Source organism: Halichoeres trimaculatus, unplaced genomic scaffold, assembly GCF_033239565.1.
Source record: "Halichoeres trimaculatus isolate MK-OKI-2021-1 unplaced genomic scaffold, fHalTri1.1 fHalTri1_scaffold_9, whole genome shotgun sequence".
Lineage (NCBI taxonomy): Eukaryota > Metazoa > Chordata > Actinopteri > Labriformes > Labridae > Halichoeres > Halichoeres trimaculatus.
In genome coordinates, this window is record NW_027437188.1 from 1,186,899 (window position 1) to 1,209,528 (window position 22,630).

General features: G+C 42.3%; 2 protein-coding genes across 5 annotated transcripts in view; both read right to left on the bottom strand.

The window, feature by feature from the left end:
* LOC141797678 (large neutral amino acids transporter small subunit 4-like) overlaps nt 1–9,282 on the bottom strand; it is a 38,464-nt gene extending 29,182 nt beyond the window's left edge. For both annotated transcript variants that reach the window (XM_074679292.1, XM_074679291.1), the window contains exons 1-2: nt 9,098–9,282; nt 6,088–6,309 (exon numbers count right to left, since the gene is read on the bottom strand). In XM_074679292.1, the coding sequence (XP_074535393.1) occupies nt 6,088–6,247 (160 nt within the window). In that variant the 5' untranslated portion in view covers nt 6,248–6,309; nt 9,098–9,282. The remainder of the gene's footprint in view (nt 1–6,087; nt 6,310–9,097) is intronic.
* Nucleotides 9,283–10,593: 1,311 nt separating this feature from the next.
* Nucleotides 10,594–22,630, bottom strand: part of LOC141797651 (unconventional myosin-Ic-like) — a 114,365-nt gene continuing 102,328 nt past the window's right edge. For all 3 annotated transcript variants that reach the window (XM_074679239.1, XM_074679242.1, XM_074679241.1), the window contains 20 exons: nt 22,450–22,530; nt 21,440–21,531; nt 21,165–21,259; nt 20,265–20,311; nt 20,005–20,085; nt 19,143–19,248; nt 17,274–17,391; nt 16,894–17,007; nt 16,729–16,805; nt 16,570–16,638; nt 16,393–16,477; nt 15,929–16,088; nt 14,350–14,433; nt 14,169–14,262; nt 13,927–13,982; nt 13,257–13,392; nt 13,102–13,172; nt 12,918–13,015; nt 12,735–12,834; nt 10,594–12,598 (listed from right to left, as the gene is read on the bottom strand). In XM_074679239.1, coding sequence (XP_074535340.1) covers nt 12,572–12,598; nt 12,735–12,834; nt 12,918–13,015; nt 13,102–13,172; nt 13,257–13,392; nt 13,927–13,982; nt 14,169–14,262; nt 14,350–14,433; nt 15,929–16,088; nt 16,393–16,477; nt 16,570–16,638; nt 16,729–16,805; nt 16,894–17,007; nt 17,274–17,391; nt 19,143–19,248; nt 20,005–20,085; nt 20,265–20,311; nt 21,165–21,259; nt 21,440–21,531; nt 22,450–22,530 — 1,791 coding nt within the window. In that variant the 3' untranslated portion in view covers nt 10,594–12,571. The remainder of the gene's footprint in view (nt 12,599–12,734; nt 12,835–12,917; nt 13,016–13,101; nt 13,173–13,256; nt 13,393–13,926; nt 13,983–14,168; nt 14,263–14,349; nt 14,434–15,928; nt 16,089–16,392; nt 16,478–16,569; nt 16,639–16,728; nt 16,806–16,893; nt 17,008–17,273; nt 17,392–19,142; nt 19,249–20,004; nt 20,086–20,264; nt 20,312–21,164; nt 21,260–21,439; nt 21,532–22,449; nt 22,531–22,630) is intronic.

Here is a 22,630-nt window from a genome sequence, read left to right on the forward strand (position 1 = left end):
GTTTATTTGCTTTGGATTAAAATATTTTATCAGCTTTGCGGGATTTCATAGAAAAACTCAAAGTGACTTTGGGCAGCTGACACCGAGCTCAAATTTACAGGATTTGACTACAAAAATTAAAAAAAAAAAAAATACTGAATGGATATCATTCAGCTCTGACCACTTTCTCAAATTGAAATGATAAAATAAGATGAACTCTGGTGATCCTGTACAACTTTTTTGATTGTCAACTTAAAAGGACGAGATCTGATCTGAGTAATGTTCGGGTTGTTGTTGCCATGCCTGTTGATCCAATATAATCTCTATTAACTTTAACTGTCTGTCCTCTGTGTTAAGTTAGCATGCTAGTGCACAAAGTTAACGCTGAATAGCATGTTATAATGCTAACCTTAGCTAGCTAGCAAGCATTTACTTTGTTTAAACTAAATGTTGGAGTCATGAGGCAACACACAATATTTTAATACATTACACAATACTTTCTTTGTCTTCTGACTTGCCCCAATTTTTACGTTTTCATGTGGAGAACTTGGACTTCGTGTTGATTTTGGCGCCCCCTGTGGACAAAATAGTACATCTAATCTCTTTGCTGGTTCTGTCTTATTCAGTTTAAGTAGATTATTTAAAAAGATAAATAAGCTTTTCCTTTTGCTTCCTCTAACAGTCAGTAAGTACAGTATGCATTCCTGTGTTTTTGTCTGTTTCAGGCTTGGAAGAAATGTATTAATTACCAATCTTTAAACTGGTGCTCTATTTGTTTTTGTGGCTCATTAGAAAGGAGGAGTATCAACTTCAGCTAACTAATAAGCTAACTAATAAGCGATCTAAATCTCTCCTTTCAAATGTAAATACGGAGCCCAGAGCTAAGCAGGTAGATACATTTTTTTGTTGGTGTACAAATGACACACTGGAATAACTCAGTATGTGTGTTTATGACATATTAACGTGTGTTTTTGGTATCTGTTTTGCATGAAAAGCCTTTTCTCTGAACAGGAAGTTGGTTATGAAAGCATGACCTGATAAAACGACAGACATCTCGCTCCAAAAGGTCAGGGCGTGATCTAAAATTAATGCTTCCAGGTATTTCAATGGAGCGCATTTCTAATGTTACTCTCAGAGGCTTGAGTTTGGACGTTCAGCCTTCCCTCTCTCAGTGCTGAGCTGCTCATTTAAAAGCCAGGAGACTTATTAAAGGTCGAGTAAACAAATCGGAGGGAAAACAACACAATCCGGGGTAAACAGGTGCCAGAAATAGTCAGAACTGAACCCCTGCGTGCACGTTGGAGGGGAACTCTCTGTCATACTTCCAACCAAACACACGCGACTGAGCCTAGTAAACACAGTCCAACGAGTTCATGTGGAGTCTATTTCGGTCTATTAGACTGTTGCCTGGAGTGAAACTCTGCTGATATCAACACACGGATCGACAGCAGACAAAGAAAACAACTCCTGGCTCACCTCCACTTGTTTCTGGTCAAACTCTGTGAAAGCAACTGAGACACACTCACACCACATTTGATATCTGGAGGAGGGGGGACGGCATGAAAGACTTAGTCATTGAGTGTTTTTCTTAATCACAGTTCTGCAGGCAACAGCTCAAGTCTGTGCTGCATCCAACAGAACAAGAGGACAGAAAATCTGCTCCGCAGGCCTGTTGTGTTCCCATAGGAGGGTGTGATGATGATCTCTGCTTCTATTCAGGCAGTGTAAGGTTAGAGAAGGGAGTGGAGGAGGGGTCGCTGCTGCTCTGTGGGCTGAGAAGGCACAACAGGAAGCTATTATGGTATAGTAAATGCATCCTGGTGCAGAAAGTTGACGTGAGGATATGTGGGTGAAAGGTAACAGGTAGCTTGATGAACATCTGATGCATGCTCTGCTGTTTGGCCCATAAATTCACTGAGGGGTGTGTTTGATGGTGGAGGTAAAAACAAACCTGACTGAATGCAATACAAGGGTGCCTGTGAGCTGTAATGATCTGTGAGCTTTTATTAGAGCCATATGGCCTTTATTTATACAAGCACTGTAAATAAATACTGTAAACTTTCAGGACAACCTGCCAACAACATTTTTTAGAGTTGCTGATTCACACACAGAGCATTGAGGTGAGAGATCCCCCCATCAGCAGGTAGAGGGAAAAGGATGCTGCAGTAAAATCTAAACATCGAGTTTATGGCACATTCATCTCCACGTGTTTTCACACACAGCCCGCCTGGACAAGTCTGGACATTGTCAGGACTTTTCATTGTGTGTGTGTGTGTGTGTGTGTGTGTGTGTGTGTGTGTGTGTGTGTGTGTGTGTGTGTGTGTGTGTGTGTGTGTGTGTGTGTGTGTGTGTGTGTGTGTTTTTGCTTTTCTCAGGTACACCCAAGTGACAACCTGAAGATTATAGGCTTTACTTTCACAGGCTGATGTTTGAGGTGGATGGGAGCATTAAGTGCAGACTGCAGGTCAAACTGCAGCAGCATTGGTTCCCAAGCCTCATCGTCTGCTGACTAATCAGAGGACCTGAGTCAATAATGGAAAACAAAGACTTCAGAAACAAACAAACACACTGGAGGGTGTACAGGCTGTCTTCACCTGCCCTACCTCAGTGTTTCCCAATGTCAACACTGCTTCATTTACACTCTTCACTGAATTCCTTCCTAAAGCCGCTCTTCTGCACTGAGCACCGCTGTCAAACAGAGCTGCCTCTTTCAGGGTTACCTTGTTAAAGGATGACGCATATGTACTAAGAGTTTGGTTTCCTTGGCTTCAGAGGACAGAAATGTCAATGTTGCAGACAAAACCAAGTCACAACAACAACACCAACAAGGGGTAATCCTTTCGGCTGATATAAAACAGTTACTGGCTTTAGCTTCCACTGTAAACAGGTCTCATCCGTAGAAAAGTGGGTAAATATACAAATATGCTGCAGGTGTGACTGCCTTAAAGAAAGGCTCTTTCTTTTGTTATTAGAGATATTTTGGGGGATATAGTCGTCTTTAAGTCAAAGAAACTGGGCTCAAATGATGGCTGTATTAAAAACCTACTGAGCTTTTCCTCAGCCATGTTCAGCTCACACTAAATGTCATGAGATGAACCTGAGACAATGGACGGTGAAGGCAGCTGATGAGTGAGACAGAGTTATGTGTTTTTTTCTTCTTTGACTGTGAGGAGAACATAAACCCCACACAAACGTCACACTACCAGAGCAACCCCAGCACAGCTGTGAGAGAGCAGCTGAAAAACAACTGTGTATCATAAACACACTGGGGATCATGAGCTTGAGCTCTGAAAGGTTGCAAAACACGTTGATTCATCAAACCTGTAGCGCTACCCCACCCCAGCCCCACCACCACCACCACTACCACATTTCCTGCCTATTACATATTAAACCTTTGGTGTTACATGCCATCATAAAAATGAAAATATAGCAAAAGTAGATAGATAGTTTAGCTCTCACCTTCCTTTGTTAGTGGATTTAAACCTGTAATACAACTAGGCATCGTCATATAACAAGTTACACTCCGCATGGTTTTCAACTTTAGAAAACAAACAGGGTTTAAGAGTTTAAGGAGAAAACACAACTGAAATATCTCAATGACAACAGGGTCATTGCAAGTTTCCACTGTCAGCAAAGTTTGCTACAGATGTCAATAGCATCATGACTCAGCAGACGTCTCCTCGGCACACAAGAAGCAGAGCAATGCTGCACATTTGCATGTTTTCCCTGAGGACAGACAAACATGACAGAAATCCTCAGACTTCACCTTGAAAAACAACTTAGACTGCACCTGCTTGACCTGAACAAAGTGTTGTACGTTGCACGTACTTGACCTGGTTTTCAGCTCTACGAGTTAACACCAGGGCTGCGGATTTAACAGTGCTCAATAGGGCAGGGGAGAGGGATGAGAAAATATAGACCTGTGGGGATTAGGATGGGGTCAGATCAAAAAGTCACCCACAAAAGAAAGATATAATCCAATCAGATAAAAAGGCTGGCATAATAAAGGTCATAAGCTTTAATTCAAGGTGAACGTTGAGTTTATTCAAGCTTTAGACAGAATCTGCTGTCATTCAATTGTGTTGATTAATCAGCAAATGAAAACCAGCACATAGTGTAAACAGACATGAATATGAAGCCTTGTTTAAATCAGATCAACATATTTAATAATTCTCCAGTTTTACTGACAATAGGCAAAAATAAGCCAAAAAGAAGCAGTACCTCAAGTATCCACTTGAGGCTGGCTTCAAAAGCCCAGGAAACCCCACTGACATCCATACCAGTAAACCCAACTTTTATACAAAAAGTCAACTTGTCTACAGCCTCATTAAGTAGCCAAATTCTCCAACATCTTCTAAAGATATTAGAAGGAGGGGTTATACAAGGAATTTTGCATAAAATTAGCATAGCTGAGGGTGTGGTTGAGTTGACCGACAGGTGAATGTCGCTGTTTGACAGGAGTTTTTAAAGCCCTCCTGATCTCCATCACATTGCCCCTTTGCTTGTTTGTTGTTTGGCAGATCAAGTGAGTATTTCCAGTATGCCAGTATTTTGCTTTAAAGCCCTCTTTAGTAACCAGTAAGTAGCTGGAAAATGAGAAATGATAAGTTATGCTAACAGGAAACAGGAAAATAACAAACTTTTTTTTCAAAGCAAGGTGAACAAGCTTTGAGCCTCTTCTGTCATTCTGTGCAGCTCATTTAGTAGGGTGAGCTAAATGGCCAACTGACGTTAGCAGAGGTCCAACATAGTTATTTGTTTATGTTATTTTACCTTTACCTGTGCTGACATCATTGACAATTTTTATAATTTCAAGTCTTCCCAGTTACTACTCACCTCTAGAAGCAGCAAAATGATAGCAATTCAATCTGCAATGCTGTAACAAAGCAGCACTTAGTATTAGAGGATTTCAGTTTAACACACAGAGGTGTTAATGAGGCCAATGACAGTGCCCTCAGATAGCGTCATATGACAGTTGGAGTGGATGTAAAAGGCCTCATAATCACATATTAACCCTGCAGGGCTTTCATCACTGTGTCTTTGTAGGAAACAAAGAGAAAAACACGCCGACAGAGACTCAATCAGTAGATCAAAGAAACAAAGTCAGCCTGTGTGATCAGCACTGTGGAGGATGAAGACATGAATGGACTCATTCACAGTTCAGTCTGCTTACATGAAGATAGAGACAGCCACAAAACTCCCGTCATGATGTAAAAAAAACGATGATGAACTGTTGTTTCAGTGTTTCTGTGTTCTGTTCAAAGGATCTGCATTGCTTGTAGTAATAAAATCATTCTTAAAGGAAGGAAGGCATCATCTGATTCAGATTCAGAAGCAATTTTGTGCCATCAAACCAGACGAATAGATACTCTCTGAGTGGAGCAGCTCCTTTTGATCAAAGGTAACTAAGATCAGAATAAATAACAATGAAATGACCTGATGTGATCCATGTGTTGGTTTGGTGTGCACTACGGGAGCACTTCAACACTGCTTTGAGGGTTGTTCAGAGGCAGCCTGCTGCTGCTGCTGTATTGATGTGATCTGAGTGAGGAGACCTCACAGCTGGATCAATAGGAATCTAGTTTGTTTTCTTACATTCAGGTCACTGACCTCCTCAAGGAAATGAAACTTTAATAAAATGAATGAGTACGGCAAATTGTTGAGATGCTGTTTTTAAAGTTAAATCTTTCACCTTTTGCCTCTAAAATCCCTTTGTTCCATTTTTATTATAACCCATTCAATACCAACAACCCTGAAGCAGCCAGATGAACGCTTTCTTTTTACTCTAACTTCCCACTAAACCTGCATGAAATTCTTCTTTTATCCCATAAACAAACCTTTCAACAACCTAACAGACACTACTCATGCAGTTTTTCTACAAATTACTGGAAACAGATGAATCTCAGATTGAATTTACAGAATTCAGAAATGCATCATGGGAAATGTAGGCATTTTATTTTTTAAACTAAACTAAGAAATTTAAAAAGATATGTATAGTATAGTATAGTATAGTATAGTATACTATACATAACTTTTTAGCACGTATTTCTTGCTACCTTCCTCCTCCATCATCTTTCTGTCTTTTTAATATGAAAACAGTTGACCCACCTGGTGCTTTGCACAGGTATGAGTAGAAGCCCTCAGACTTCAGCATGATGAGTAGGGAACCCCAGCCCAGCAGCACGGCAGAGAAAAGCAGGTTCTCAATGACCGCCGTCACCGCCATCCACCAACGGCGGGAGAAGGCTGTTGCCAAGGTGGGAGCCATCTCAGCTGGATCAGAGGTAGAACTTTAGGCTACTGGTTAGTCTGGGGGTGGTAAAAAAAGACCTGCAAGACAAGATGGGGAACTGATAATAACTTTTTTCAGGATACTGTATCAACCTGTCTTTGTTAGGCTTGTTTTTCCATGTTTCAACTGTATTTCTGCATTTAATTTCTGGAACCACTATTGGAGAACAAAGCCATGGTCCAATCCTCCGAATCATCAGCTGTTTCAAACCGCTTGGGTTCACAATAGAGTGTTTTAGTGACTCTCCGTGCTTGTTGTAGGTACATTTCTTTGTCTGAGCTGATGTTCACCACGATGAGGATCAACTACATAAACAGAGAACAGCTGAGGCCTTTCAGCTGCAAACCCCGCCTATGAATATGATAAACCCCACCCCTGCTTTAATTGATTGGCTGGTGGCTTTAGGAGCTCTTCCTTCATTGGCTGCTGGTGACACAGCTTGTGCAGCAGCCGCACGTGAGGTTGATGTTGCATTTAGAGGCGGTGGGGGAAGACAAAGTGTGGACGAGGAAATGTTGTTTGTTCCGAGTTTTTACAATGAAAAACGACCCTAAATGCTCCGTGTTTGATGTTTCGACCTAAATCATATTTTCTCTAATCAAGCTTTCAAAATGTCGTCGACAAGTGTCGTCTGTAATTAAAACTGTTAAGTTTTCATAACTGGGTGTGTAATGAGATAATTTGATAAGGCATAACTACTTACTAATTTTCCTTGTTTGTGTGTAAATATAAAGAGAAAAAGTTTCAAGTACACCCATGTCCAGTGTGCCCAGCCCACTGTGGTGAAAACACGGTTGTGTTTACAGGAAACGGTGCTGCCCCTGAATGTACCGCAAGCTCCAGCCGGTTCGAACCAGTGCGGCGCGAGGCTCCGTAGCATTTAACATCATTTAACATTAGACAGCGGGTTGTCTAATGATTGTTAGCAAAATGAGACGGTTTACAAACATAGACGAGTGGAAATGAGCATTAAAATCAATGTAAACAATCAATCAAATTCACATTAAGACTTACTATTAGAAAAGGGAAAATGCATTACAAAACTTCTTACTGTAAAGGAATAAACAATGGGTTATGTGACATCCACAATGGAATTACGATGTTGTTCTGCTCTTTTTATTTTGTGTTGTAGCATTGAAGCTATACCTTTTAAAAAATATTCATAATCAGCCTACATTATTCCTTACTGTGGTAAATGACATAGCTTCTTTTTCGTCTGAGTAAAACTTGTCTCACCACCACCAAACCTTTGATGGGGAAAAAGGTACAAAGAGCTAACATGAAACACACAGACTCCACACTTTCCCTGAAAGTCGTTTGTTCAAACAGTTTCTTAAACAGCCGAGAACAATAAGATAAAGTATATTGCGGAAAATGAGGAGCAGCTCTAGAACTGGTCTGAACTGGACTGAAATCATCCGCACAATACACCCCCCTCATCCCTCCACCTACTCCGATCTGCATCTCCAATCTCCTCCCACCAGAGTCCAGTTAGCGCCAACAAACGTTGGACACTTCCGGTGGTTTGTTTCAAAGTAAAGGTTCAATGGAATGATTTGTTTCATTTTTTTTCGTGTATTAAGTTAAAGCAAAAGTCTAAATTCTGTATCCATTTCAAAAGTAGGCTACTTGCAGAAAAAGCAGAATAAATGCAAGAAAGAAGAAAACTACGACTCAAACTGAATATCCCGTCAGTACACCTGAGAGGACAAAACATTTTCCTTAATTTACTTTGACTTTATACATTTTGAACTGAGTTTGCCAAATTGGAACGAACTGTCGTTTAATTTGGTCTTAAAAATCTCTTGAAACTTACATTTTCCATGGAAAAGTATTTGTCAGTATAACGTTTTGTTTAATTATACGTTCTGTTCTTTTTACCCTCTTGTCCTTAGATTAAATAGTCTATTACCAAGCTGATATTTTTATTTTTGAATTTGGAGAAAACCTTAACATCAAGCTTAATAGTTAAAAAAAACGTATTTGCAAAAAAGTATGGCTGCATTTTGTCATACTTGCATGCTTTTTAGTTGATTTTTTTCGTTTTGTTTTGTTTTGTTTTGTTTACTCCAAGGTGAATGTTGCACTTAGACTGTGGGGAGGATTTAATAGTTATTTTAACCAAATTTATCGAACTTGGCTTCTTTATCTAAAAGAACAAATAGGCCTGCTAGGCAGTTTCTACACCGTTCCGGAAATGAGCTGGTCGTTTCTCGGTAACTTGTCGCATTTACGCGCAATAGACGCTCAGCTGTTCAGTATCATCAACAGTAAAGGGACTTGCCATCATCTCGCTGCTGAAACAAAGACAGTTAACTGGCAACAACAACAGGCAATGGAGGAAGCTTTTAAAGACACGAGGATTGACTTTAAATGTGCAGCCACACAACTATCTCTATGAAATATAAACTTATTTCACACTTTCAATCACACCTTTGAAGCGCCTGGGTGTATAAAAAGAAAAATGGAAAAAGGTAGCTATAATCTGGGTGACTATAAAAAAGATTAAGGTCAATGTAATCTTTTATAATCTAATCGGCTGTGTGTAGGTGTATATTTCTGATCAGAAGAGAGGAACGGGCTGAGTGGATTAAAAACAATGACAGGCTTAAAGTTGATGCTGCGGGCTGTTGCAGCTTCCTCTGAGCAGCCATTCAACAAAGACAGCACAGGCGGAAATAAACCCTAAGTTAAACAGGAAAAGACTTTGAAATGAAGGCTCTGTTAGTGACAGACAGTGTTTTATTCTGTGTGATATCTCAAAAATTAATCCACATCTCCTCCAGTCGCGCGATGTGTGGAGCATCCTTGGTGCTGACATCCTACCTGAGTCCGTTGTTTCAGGGCACAGTCAGACCCGCTCAGTCCTCTCCCAGATCCTCCTTAGCTCGTCCAAACGTCCCTTGACTAAAGACAAACAAAGCAGCGCTGGAAGAACCACATGAAAGACAAGTCTTTGGTTTATTTGAATCACTCTTTCTACTCTCATCATCCCTCATTTCTGCAGCTTTATAGCAGCGCAGCAGCGGCGCACAAAAACAACGCTGCCTCCTCATTGGCTGAGGGCTGAGCTAGAGTCCTGCAGCAGCCAATCAGAGCGCGGCAATAATATTACATGCGTGATGTTTCTCAATACTGAAATATTGTTAGGGGACAAGTTCACTGAGGTTTGTTTTGACACAGGCTGAAAAGTTGCTGACAAGGGGACAAAGGACTGCTCATTGTGACATCAGAGAAATACAGTGATTCAAAATCCCTAAAACCCGTCAGGAGGATCGGCACGTTAGAGAAATGTGAACTCAAACGTAGCTTTTGTCAGAACTGTTCTGACTGAGCTGTGATATAACTCCTGAAGGGGTACCAAGAACGTGTTGTTTGTTCACTGAAACGTCCTTCAGGGGGAGTTTTAATGCATGCTGCTACTTCAAAGACACAAAGGCCTTTAACAGTCTCAACCCTCCACTGGATCTTTGTTCTTATGTGAAAACTAAGTTTTCATCAACACTAATCTGTCTGTGAGTACATGCCCATACACAGAGGGCCACTGTGTAAATTGCACAGACACACCTGAACATGTGAGGTATAACCTGCCATCAGTGTGCCAGGTGACTCACTGTTTACCTCCAACTTCATGCCTATGGTTTGTTTCCTAGAAATACAGGATAGGAGGGTTCACCAAGTCCTTAGGAGGATGCAGGTGAAAACTGATCCCCCTGCAAGTTTGAACACCAGGGGCGACACCTGGTGGCTGTTTCTGACCATGACAGTTACACACATTGTGCCTACACTGCCCCAAAAGACAGGACTCAAGACAAAGTAATTCTTTTAATAGTGAGACCTGGTTTCTACGAAGGCTCAGACTGGACATGCTTCTCTTTCTGTTTCTCATCATAGATTAATCTCACGTTGTTCTGTTAAGGTCTCAGCTGGATTTTCTTCTTAAATCAGGATAACAGAGCTTCTTGCAAAACTGGGATAATTCTCTTGTGATCTAGAAAACAAACGAGGCTCCATATCTGTGATTTGTCAGATCACATCGCCCTAGGGACAGAGGTCAGTTGAGCCCTCTTTTGTGCTTTTGCAGGATTTCAGTTTGAGTGATTTTGGCGCCCTCTGCGGTCAAAGTTACACCTTTAGTTGTTAAAATTAAAGCATCATTCAGATTAATCCCATCATTATGACTAACCTGATCACAGATGTGTTGATCAAACTGAGGGAGACATTGATGGAAATGTTAAACGTTATTCAAAAGGATGCCCTTTGGGGAAAACACACAGATGAGGTGGATTGAAGACTCAAACAATGCTTAGCTTGAATTTCCTTTTTCAAATCTTTATTATCTTATTTTTAGTGTGTTGGCGTAATCATACATTGGTGTGCTGCGTATAGTAAGTGGCGAACAGGAGTGCATCTGTAAATCAAAGAGGATTTGGTTTGAATAAAGCCTATACAGGTACAGAAGGAAGAGGCATTCAGGTGCTGCTGGGAAATTTCAGAAATGGCCACAAAGTCTAAACTCTTAGGAGGTATTCTGGTATTTTCCAAACTTCTCTGCTTTATTGCTATCTGACAAAGCACATGGACACATAACAGAAAACACTAGGAGGCTAGGCTCTTAAAGTTTTCAACTTTTCAGGATTAGTCTTTGGTCAGAGTAAGAGAGAGGCGTCATTTTGTAGAACTGGTCTTTTGGCTCCATTATCCTGAACTCATTCAACATTTAGAAAAATTCATGATTAAAGCACTTTTTTAATAAATGTAATTAAGGTTTCAGCAATGTGTGTCTCCCAGGATACTTTCTCAAAGTATTTCCACCCATGAAACGATTTAAATTAGAACCAGTAAGTCAGAGCTTTGTCAGACAAATCAAGTATTTATCATGATTAACACAACAGTTCAAAGTTTTATCCACTTATACAAAAAATCTGTTCAACTTTACTCAGGTCACTTTGGAGAAATGAGAAAATCCCTTATGCGTTATGAAGACCAACAGTGGCCGCTAAATAACTGAGGCAATTTTTTTTTCTTCTGAGCGGTTTTGTTGTGCGTTGTCATGATGTTTGGTATTAAAAGTTTGACATTTATAAAGATATATTATGAAATCCTGGAATACATGTAATGATTTCCTTATCAAAGACACACAGTGCAGTTTAAACCACAGCCTTGGACTGATTCTGACATGCACCAGCTTTGAAATACAAGAAAAGTATTTAGGCTCGTATTTTGCCGAGTTTTACTCTCATCATTTGTTCAGGTGTTGCTTTAGATTCTCAAAGCCTGTTATTTCTCCTCATTTATACAATTTTACAAGACACCACGCAGATGAAGGGATATTTTCTGAATATTAAAAAAAACATAAGGATCTGATCCCTCATCAGGTGTAGCCATCAGACCAGTTCAGTCAAAGCAGAACAGAAGCTTATATCCGTGAATATCAACAAGCAGGAGGAGCAGGAGGAGGTGAGAAGAGGGGGAATTAAAAGCTCGTGGTTCTCAATGAACAAACTGAAGCAAACGGGAGGCGACCGCTTCCTATCTTCACCCAACTCGACTCATTCTGTGCAGAGTGTCATGGTTTTTCATCTCACCAATTACAGATAAATTAGCCCAGAAGGAAGGCACAAGCACCTGGGGTGATGAATCTGCCGCTCTATGTAGTCTCCCTGTCACGTTTCTGAACCCTGCACACATACTGTGTTCCTGTCTGTCTGCAGCATCAGGGCTTTTCTAATGCCAGGACTCCCTCTTTGACTAAAACATGAAGCCAGAGCCGTCCCATGTTCCTCCTCATCTTCCTACCTCTCAACAGCCGTCCTACATACCTTTAGCTTTCACTCAACACTCCCTCATCCTACCATAACAACCCTCCAACCCCAGCAGTTAGTGTTAGCCAGCCATACGTCAAGCAGAGGAGGAAAAAGCAGGGAGTGAAGAGGCAATAGCAACCACTGTTTTCATCAACAATCATCTCCTTCTGGCTCTTCCCTCATGTCGTCTTGGTCATGTTCCCAAACAAAGCACAAAAGACACACAAGGTGCATAAAAAACGCACCCAAAACATTTGTTATTCCTTGGCCTCATATATAAAATCAGAATATTCAAACAGCAACAGTATTAATCCCAAAAATATAATATATAAACATAAATATATCAATTAGTTTTGCTTGATTTTTATTTCTTTTTGAATTTTTTCAACCGGAAGCACTTAGGCTTAGGCAGAGCGCTGTCTGCTGTTGTGTGATTGGAGGATGGGAGAGGTGGAAGAGGAGTTGGAAGGTCCAGGCCTTGGTGTGTGGTTCATCATCTGGAGTTCAACCTGGGAGCCGTCTGGAAGAACAGATCAGAGGTTTGAGCTGTGGCTCTGGAGCCCGGACTGTTTCTAAAGACATTTATCAAACATCATGAGGATCACCTCATACACTAAGCTTTCAGTTCAGAGAGCCAGTCGGACTGGAGGACTCACCACAGACAGGTGTCCGTTCTTAGCCTTGGCCACCTGTAGTTCTGATCCAGGTGTAAAGTCAATGACTCCCTCCTTCCCCTGGCTCATTGTAAACTTTATGCTGCAAAGAAACAGGAGTGTTATGCGAGCAGAGCAGTGACACACTCACACAGGGGAAGAAACAGAAAGGTGTGTTCTCCTCACCTGCCCTGGTTGATGTTGATGCTGTTCGTTTTGTCGGCACAGAGGGCGATCTTGGTCAAGGTCTCGATGACGTGGTCGCTCTGCAGGACCACGTCTCCCTGAGGATGAACCAGCACACACTCAGAGTTCAGACTCACAGTAACACACTCCCTTAAATCTGTTTGTAACGTGTCCCCCATCTAACCTTCTGCTTGTTGTCATCACTGGGCACGTGCAGAACAAACAAGCCGTCACTCAGGGAGCTCACAGAGATACCTGCAGGAGACAGTGTGGATGTTAGATCAGCCAATCACAGCCTGAGCACGCGTCTTCTGGTGAAGACAGGCTGTGACCTCTGACCTTTCAGGGCTCCGTAGTCGATGCGCTGTTTCAGTTTGCCCTCCTCCACAATGATGGCACTGCTGCCGGTGAGCAGGAGCTGCCGGGGCCGAGTTTTGAAGCCTTTCCTGTCATACTTGGTGACTGGCACAGCGTACTATGAACAACAGGAGGACACTCAGAACACTGAGATCACACTCACAGCATAGGGACAGGACAAACCAGATCTGTGCATCATCTACCGTCTTTATCGGGCAGTGCCCCATTTACTGCTGCTTAGTCCACCCCCCCTGCTGGTCAGTGCCCTGCAAAAACTGAAACCTAACCAAGCGTTCCAGCCCTATTTTAGTAAAAACTGTCTTATCGGACCTAATATGAGCTACATTCACCACACAAGACCAGAACTATATTTTACTTCAGGATAATCAAAGATGTAAAATGACCCCTGAAATGCTCAAAGAGTTTGGCCAATAATGTAAGAAGATTGAACTTGTTTGGTTACTTGTAATAAGACATTGTTCACAATAAATGAGACCATGAAAAAGGATATTTTTCATTTCTGTTAAACAAGCTGCTGTTTGGCTTCTTTCACTGCACAGTTTGTCAGTAAAAGTTTAAAAACAAAAGAAAAATAACCTCAAAAGAATAGAAAAGCATGAAAAAATTCACTTTCTTCTTTTCTTCAACCCACCTTCATCTTCTCACTGCCCATAGCCTGCAGCACTTTAGGGTTGATGTCCTCGCCATCTGAGGAGAGGAGAGGAGAGGAGAGGAGAGGAGAGGAGAGGAGAGGAGAGGAGAGGAGAGGAGAGGAGAGGAGAGGAGAGGAGAGGAGAGGAGAGGAGAGGAGAGGAGAGGAGGGATGCTGTTAACACCTGAAAGCTGACCTGATGGAGACTCACGACCTGTTTGTGAAGGTGGGAGAAGTCTCACTGAGTCTGGTGCTGACAAACAGTTTGGGCACGCTCTGTGGGTAGTTGTCTTTCTTGTCCTTGAAGATCTCACTGGCTGTCAGCTTCTGCTCCATCTGCACGAATGGATCAGGAAATAGAGATGAAGAAGGACGGTCACAGAGATGAAGTTCATGTTAAATCCCTGTTGGAACTGAACTCACCTGGTGTTTCCACTCAGGACTGATCTTCTTGCAGTAGCTCCACACCATGTTCTGCATGCACAGTGAGCGTAGATGGTCTGACGCCTGCAATCAACAAGAGCGTTGGAACAGCACCTAAAGCTTACTGACGGACATTAATGAGGACGGAATTCTGGATCTTTGCTGAACACAAACGCCTAACTGCTCATACTGGACTCTTATTAATCTTTGTTAAAGTTGATGATGAGAGGCAGCTAGAGGTGCTGAGAGATAAGAGCAGATGCTGACAGATGGTGGAAGGTGCCAAGAGATGCTGAGCACTGTGATTTACAGCAACACAAGTCAGATGCACTTCTCCTGCACTCTTGGTGCATACAGCGTGGCTCATCCTGCAGACAGTTCACACACCACAGCAGGGCTACTCAATCAAAAATTTGGTCAGGTCGGATTTTCAGACTGAGGACATGAGCTGGGCCGCACATTTTTTAGACAAAAGTTAAGCTGCTGTGGTCCTCTCCTGACCCGTGTAACTCTGCTTCATTGTAGTACAGCTCCAGTTGATAGACACAGCCGAACTCTGAATTTTAGCCACCCCCTCATGCACACCTCATGAGATCCCTTGGGAAAATTTGTCTAGAACGTGACATGTTTTTCAGTGTAGTGTCTTTGGACATTATAATCTTTCAGCAACTCACTCGTTGCAGAGCAAACACATTGGTTTGGTTTGGTTTTTGGACTCGGTGGTTAAATAAATAAATGCCTTCCAGTCCACACAGGACAAAACTGACTTGCTGATTTTTTGTTTTAGGGTAGACAGAGACATGTTGTTCTCACCAGTGTAGGACTGCTAATTTTAGCTTTTCAAACCCACTTGCTCAATGACAAAATGTATTGAGGGTTAGTTGCTTGGTCATGATAGGTGTTGCAGTCAATGCACAAGTCCCAATCACTTGGCAGCTGCTTTCGGGCCACTTAAGGGTTGCTTTTAGGCCGCATGTGGCCCGGGGGCTGCTAATTGACAAGCGCTGCACTATGCCAACGTTTTTTCTCAGTGGTGCTATGACAACATTCAGACAACTGTAAATTTGGGGAATTAAAGCACAGATGGCTCTACTGAAAAAGAGAATTTATAAATGTGAAGTGGTTCATTTTTTTTGGACCATGAACTCTCATAATATTCAGAAATGAGCCATGAGCGTGAAGTAGTTCATTTAAAGTGGTGACTTTTTCCTCTCTTCCTCCCTCTTGTACTCTTTTTCACATCTAATGAAACGGGCGCTGTGCACGCCTGCTGCCCTGACAGCTGTCCTGCTCCGGTCCTCCCCCTGGTAGATGTCACTGTCTGTTGATGTTCTTCTGAAGGGAAGAAACTGAATGGTCATTTCCCCTCAGGGAGCAGTTAAGGTTTCTGATTCTGAACTCTGAGCCAGCTCTCTTTCTGTCTTAGCTGCCTCCAGAATGCTCTGTCAGGTTTGTGTGTATGAGTGAGTGTGTGTTGTGTGTGTGTGTGTGTGTGTGTGTGTGTGTGTGTGTGTGTGTGTGTGTGTGTGTGTGTGTGTGTGTGTGTGTGTGTGTGTGTGTGTGTGTGTGTGTGTGTGACCTCAGTGAGAGCAGCTGGAGGAATGGGCCAGCTCTTGTCCAGGACGTTTTTGGGGAGGTTTCTGTGCAGCTTCATGAGGAAGGAGTAACGCACGTAATCCAGGAAGTACTCGTTCTCAGGACAGCGCTCCTTCTGGCGGTAGATGAACCCTTTGACGAATCTGATGTTGGGAGAAAGTGTTTGTAAGCATTACAGACTTGTTCGGTCAAACAAAAAGTGTTTCCTGTGGATGGGCTCAGCAGCTGGAGGTCACTGACCCCGCTGACAGATCGATGAGCTGATGATCGAACAGTCAGTGAATGCAGACCTGGCTTTTTATCTGCTGTGCTGCTTCAGTGTAGTCCCTGTCAGTAAGTGTTTTATATGTGTGGTTCAATGCAGTCACTCCTCTGATTTTCAGAGACAGGAAATGTCTGGATGACTCGAACAGCTCCTCTCTAGGTGTGCACTCAGTGGGTCTGTACCTGCGGATCGTATCAGCAGCCTGTCGTCTGCGCTTGGCTCTCCTCCTGGCCAGGATCCCTCTCCACCATGCCTGGATCGCGATAACTGCAAAACACATGACAAACACCATCAGCTTGGAGGTCAGGGACACCTGTTCAGTCTGTGATTAACAGGAGAGACAGGCCACGCCTCCTCACCTGAGGTTCGCAGTTTCTGGTATTTGGACTTCTCGCTGTAGCCTTTCCATCCCGCCTGCAGCTTGGTGGCTACCCGGGTCAAAAAGATAGAGACAGTTAAAATGAGATGATGATGATGATGAAACACATGAATCAGGAGTGAACGTCAAAGACTCTCACCAAGGCTGTGTTTCCTGGTCTCCAGAGCATCCTCAGTGGCGAACAGAGTCTTTGGGAAACGAATGAAGATTTTGGATCTAGAGAGTTGAACATGAACCAGATATAAAACCGGACACACCAAGAGTAATCCCTAATGATCTTTATCTGCACACAGTGTCTGCCGACCTGCCCAGTTTGTACTCCTCAGGTTTGTATCCCAGGTGTTTGACGAGAGTGGCCACTCCATCCGCCAGCTTCCCCTCCCAGTTGGGCCAGGTCTCAGGACACAGAGACTTATACCTGAACAGACACCAAGACCAGGACTGAGAATAATCTCAACATTTCACAGCTCAGACACATCCAGGAAACTGAACCTGGAGGAGGAAGTTCCCATTATCCATCAACAGTGTGTGATAAATAAACTGTTTCCTGAACTGTGGATGCTCTCTCTTCACTTTGTGTGCCTCTTTTTATGCACAGCTTCAACCTGTGTTTTATCTGGATCTTTACCTGTCACTGATTTATACTGTCTGAAAAAGTAGATTCACGTGGTCAAAACTAGTCACCTCTGCAGGAAGATCTCATAGCGTCGTCTGTAAGCGAAGCCAGCCCTCCTCACCCTCAGATTCTCCATCAGCCCCAGGTACTTCACCTGGTGACGGATCAGCACATCGTCAAACCGCCCTGAGACAGGAGAGAGAAGGACAGGGTAGGTGAGAGGAGGAGAGAGAAGAGAGGAGGAGTAAGGAGGAGAGAGGAGGAGTGAGGAGGTGAGACGAGAGTGGAGGAGTGGGCAAAAATGTAAGGTCAGTTGGAGCCAATGAAGCAGAGAAAAGCAAAAAATGCTGAAACTCAGCCGTAGGAGTGAGAGGGACAGGGCGTCAGTGTGGAGAACAACAAAAGGTCGACTGTGGAGAGAAACAAAGGCCGGCCGATAAACTGACGACCACACGGAGAGTCACAGTGCGGCCGCACAGGCAGCTGAAAACAAACTGTTAGGCTTTGGAGTCAGCTTAAACTCAGATTAACATGATGTTTGTGAGAATGATCAGGCTGCTGAAGCTGCTAAGCTGCAAAACTAAGAGTGTTTACCAGTAGTGTTACATAAAGCTGGGCCCACACAGAGAAACTGGTGTACTGTGAGTTTAAGGTTTAGCCTGATGGTTCATAAATTCAGATTAAACTAGTTTCTGACTTTTTTTGACTTAAACTCTTCAAATCTGTAGATTTACCTTTAAAGTGCCGTTTCATTGGGACGATACACACAAAGTGCTCATTATGAGCGGGTGCAGTTAAAGTTCACAACAATAATAATAATAATAATAATAATAATAATAATAATAATAATAATAATATATCAATTTAACACCAAAAAGCTTTATTCACACACTTTAACACTTTTCATGTATTCAAAATAAAACTACAACTCTACTTTGAAGACATTAAGATTTGAAAAATTTTGTTTAATCATCGTTTTTAACTGACAGTTTTTTTGAGTAAAAAAATCTATAGATATATATGAAATTGTGATATATTTGGCATCCTAGATAATAAATTGTAATTTCAATTTTGATAAATTTTACACATTCAAAAAGCTGAACTATAGGAAAAAAGGCAACTTGACTGTTTTTACTTTACTCCCAGACACTCAAGGGACTTGAAAATATCCTCTGACATCTTAACAAAGAGGAGCTCACTGCAAAGCTTTTTTTTCCACCAGTAAAACCTGAGAATACTTCAAATTAAAAATCCTGGAAGAAACCTTTGCATTGTTTTCAGGGCCTTCTGTGGACTAAACATGGATATCGTCTTTTTCAGCTTCATAAATAGTCTCAATCAGCTTCCTTTCAACAGAGAACCGATCGCTCACAGGGTTAAAGCCGTGTATTGCCTGGTCTGACACCTACCCGCTGCAGGGTTAGGGAGCGTTCACAATCACCAGATTAAAATGATCACATCTTTTTGCTGGTTTTGTCTTTGCTGTTGTAGACCACACAGAGATGTCTGTGTTGATTTCAGTGTGTTTCCTAACCTGCTAAGAAATCCTGACAGCAGCTTTAAATCAGTCAGATTAAAGTAAAATCAGTATGTTTCTTTTTTCTCTTTTGCTTAAATGGCAGAATTAAAGCTGTTAAGTCTCACTGTTTATGGTGATAACCACCTCTCATAGATGACAGATAAACTCAGGAGTTTGAGTGTTTGACTTTCTAAACTCTGATTTGACTATGTATGAATGCAACCTTGCACAGTTTTCTTCCACATGTCAGACAATAAATGCTGGAAATGATAAGTTGACAGATAAAAAGCTGCTGACTCCAGAGAAACTAACAGCTAGTGAAGAGTGATTCACAGTAGTTTGAGATAATAACAACATGCTTAAAAACCCTTCTTTAAACACTCAGAGTCATGATAACTGAACAACCATGAGCTCATACCTGCTTGTTTGGAGTCATTGGGTTTGATGCAGCGCACGTACGACGGCTCCTTCGACATGAGGATCTCCATGAGCTTGGCCAGACTGGCTTTGAACTGGGTGGCTGCCTGGAGGGGCAGACACGAACAAAGAGAGGAGAAGGTGTTGAAGAAGAGGAGAAGAAGAGATGAAGGTGAGAGGACAACGCTCTGACAGCGCTCAGAGTATCGAAGCCACAGACAGATGACGATGACCTCAGCAGAGCGCCACGGGCAGAGTCAGAGCTGAGCGAACACAGAGAGCAGTGTGGAAGTCTCAGCCTGTGACAGCACCCTGTTCAAGTGTGTGTGTGTGTGTGTGTGTGTGTGTGTGTGTGTGTGTGTGTGTGTGTGTGTGTGTGTGTGTGTGTGTGTGTGTGTGTGTAAAGGGCACACAAGTGTTAGGGGATTCCTGGGTGGGTGGGAGGCAGCAGAGAATCCCTATCTGAGCTCCCACTCCTCCCCGCCGAGGGGAAACACACCGCTAATTGTTCATCTGTGGGAAAACATGCACCAACCATTTCTATCTGTTTACACCCCACTCTCATGTCTTCACTCTCACACATTCACAGCAACAACATGTTTGTCACAGCAACAGCATGAAAGTGTAGGAGCTTACTAAAAACCCCAAAGAACTCACAGACTGCTCATCACTTCATCTGACCCATATCACACAGACCACCAGGACTCTCTCTGTCATTCTGGTCCTTAAGAGTCAGGGATCATGGCTGTCGAGGGTTAGGCTGTCGAGCTATTTTTCTTTTCTTTCGGGATCTGTTTGAGTTCTGCTCACCCAAACGGTCAGGGAGCTATGGTAAATTAAAGAGCTCTCCACAGATATCTCACCGTGTCAGGGCGTTTCTTATCACTCAGCTCCTCTCTGTCGAAGCACTGCGTCAGGATCTTGTTCTCTGACATGCACATCACCTGAAAACACACACACACACACACACACACACACACACACACACACACACACACACACACACACACACACACACACACACACTGATTTTAACCTCTGAGTCAGAAAAACTTCGAGGAACTTTACAAAACATTGCAGAAGATCCAAGAGACCATTCCTCATGTATTCATCTGAAACTCACTTCCTTTAAGTTCCTGAAGAGCAGGTCGTTGTTTTTGTCCAGAAATCCTGAGGGACAGAGAAAGAATAATTTATAACACGCTGACCACCCTCAGTAGATTTATGTTGTTAACATGTTCATGGAGCTCATCAGTACAAAATGCAGAAATGTCATAATAATGCCAGTGAACTTTTCAAAATGGTTTGTTCAAAGCAAAGCATGGGATCTTAAGATCTTAACGAGCTCTTAACTCAATATTAACTGGACCTTCATGAAAACTCATTGAGATCTTTATGCGATCTTCAGGAGAAATTAACAAGATGTTCAGGAGATCTTAATGAGATGTTTATGAGATTCATACTGAGATCTTCCTGAGATATAAAATGAGATCTTAATGAGATCTAAAACGAGATCTTAGTGAGATTCAAAACAAGATCTTCACAAGATCTGAGGGACATCTTAATGTCTTCATGAGATCTATCATGAGATCTTAATGAGATCCAGATGAGACCTGAAAAACATCTTCATGAGATCTCCTCAAGCTCTTTAGAGACAATTTTTGGAGGTCTTGAGGAGATCTTAATAAGATCTTCAGGAGAACTTAATGAGATCTTAATGAGATCTTAACACGATCTTAAGGAGATCTAAACAGTCTTACCAGGGGCTTTCTGAGATCATCATAGGATTTGCTGAAACGTTGAGGTAATTTAATGAGGATCTCATTATTTAGTTTGAAAGCAAGAGTGTTTTCTCGTGTCACACAGAGAAACCGATGTTTGAGATTTTAAAATAGTTCATGTCAAAGTTCTGTGGATTCGTTTGGCTCTCAGGACTTCACTTCAAATTCACAACAACTCAAAAACTCTGAGGACTTGAGGTCACACAGGTCATGCTTGCCCCCCCATACACACACGCACACACCGTTGACATTGTAGTTGACCTCTCCAGCGTAGTGCAGCAGTCTGAATTCGTCCCGACCCATTACCTTCCGGGTCTTTCCATCAGCCAGCTTGTGACTGTAGAGAAACACACACACACACACACACACACACACACACACACACACACACACACACACACACACACACACACACACACACACAGAGCAGAGCACACAGTTAATGGAGGAAGAGTTGTGAGCTGAAGCAGCCACAGTGTTGACCTGAGCAGCTCTGTGGTGTAGGGCTCAGACTGACGTGACTAAGTGTGGGTGTCCTCCCACTGTGTCCTCCAGCTTCTCCAGGAAGGTGACATCACTGGCGTCTCCAGGCCTCAGACACTCTTCATCCTGTGATTAGAGGACACAGAGAGCAGCAGTCTGTAAGTTTTTCACATTTAAACATAGTTTATTCTTTAATCAGCCCTGAAACCCAACAACGGTACAGATTTTCAGCTTCAGAGAAAACACCTGTCGGGACGAGGGTTACTCTAGTTCCAGAGCTGATACCAGTGTTTAACCATGATGCTGACATTTAAGCAGAACATGTGCTTTTTCCACTTCACTTCTCATTACTTCAATACAGATATTTTTTTTTCAAACCATTAAAACTGTTTGGATTGAATATTTTTCCCAACATGTGGAGTTGTATTGACCAATAATGGGACCTGTCCATTTTTATCCCCTGGGGGGAAAATTCAGCTATGTTTCCAGGACTGAGGTGTTGTTCCTTTTTGCATCCACATCGAGCACACGTTTGTTGTGGTTTGTAACTGTGCTGCTGTCTGTCTTGGCCAGAAACTCTTGGAAAAGAGAATTTTAACGTCAACAAGTCTCTACCTGATTGAATAAAGGTTTAATGAATCAAACAGTGATAACTGTACTGCTCATTGACTCTGTCTCATTTCTCCCTGTTTGATATAGTTTAGTTCTGTATTCAAGAGACGCTCTTTGCAGCTTTAAGTTCTGTAACTTGTCATAACATAATTTTTTTGTCATGATAATAAATAAAATGAGATGATATTTTCTCTGAGGTTATTACTGAGCTGGAAGCCTAAGATGTTAATACAACTTACACCACGTGCACCTTTTAAGCTCAGGGACTTAAATTAGTTTACAGAGGTCTCTTTAATCTGAATCAAACCAAAGTGTAAAACTCTGTTTTACTCTATTGTTTTGAGCTGTGTATGGTACTAAGGCTGTAACTTCTCCTTAAAATATCTTTGTAGAAAATGAAAGAGATAGTTTTTCATAAAGTCATCTCCTCACCAGGATAGAGATGATGCCTTTAAACTTCTCCTCCACCAGGTCACAGATGATCTTGTTGTTGAAGTACTGCACAGGCTCCCACTGCACAGACATGAACAGGAAGTTGGCTCAGAGTGATGTCAGAGAGCTGACAGTCAAAGTCAGGTCCAGCTCTGATCTGTATCCAGACCGCTTAGGCTGA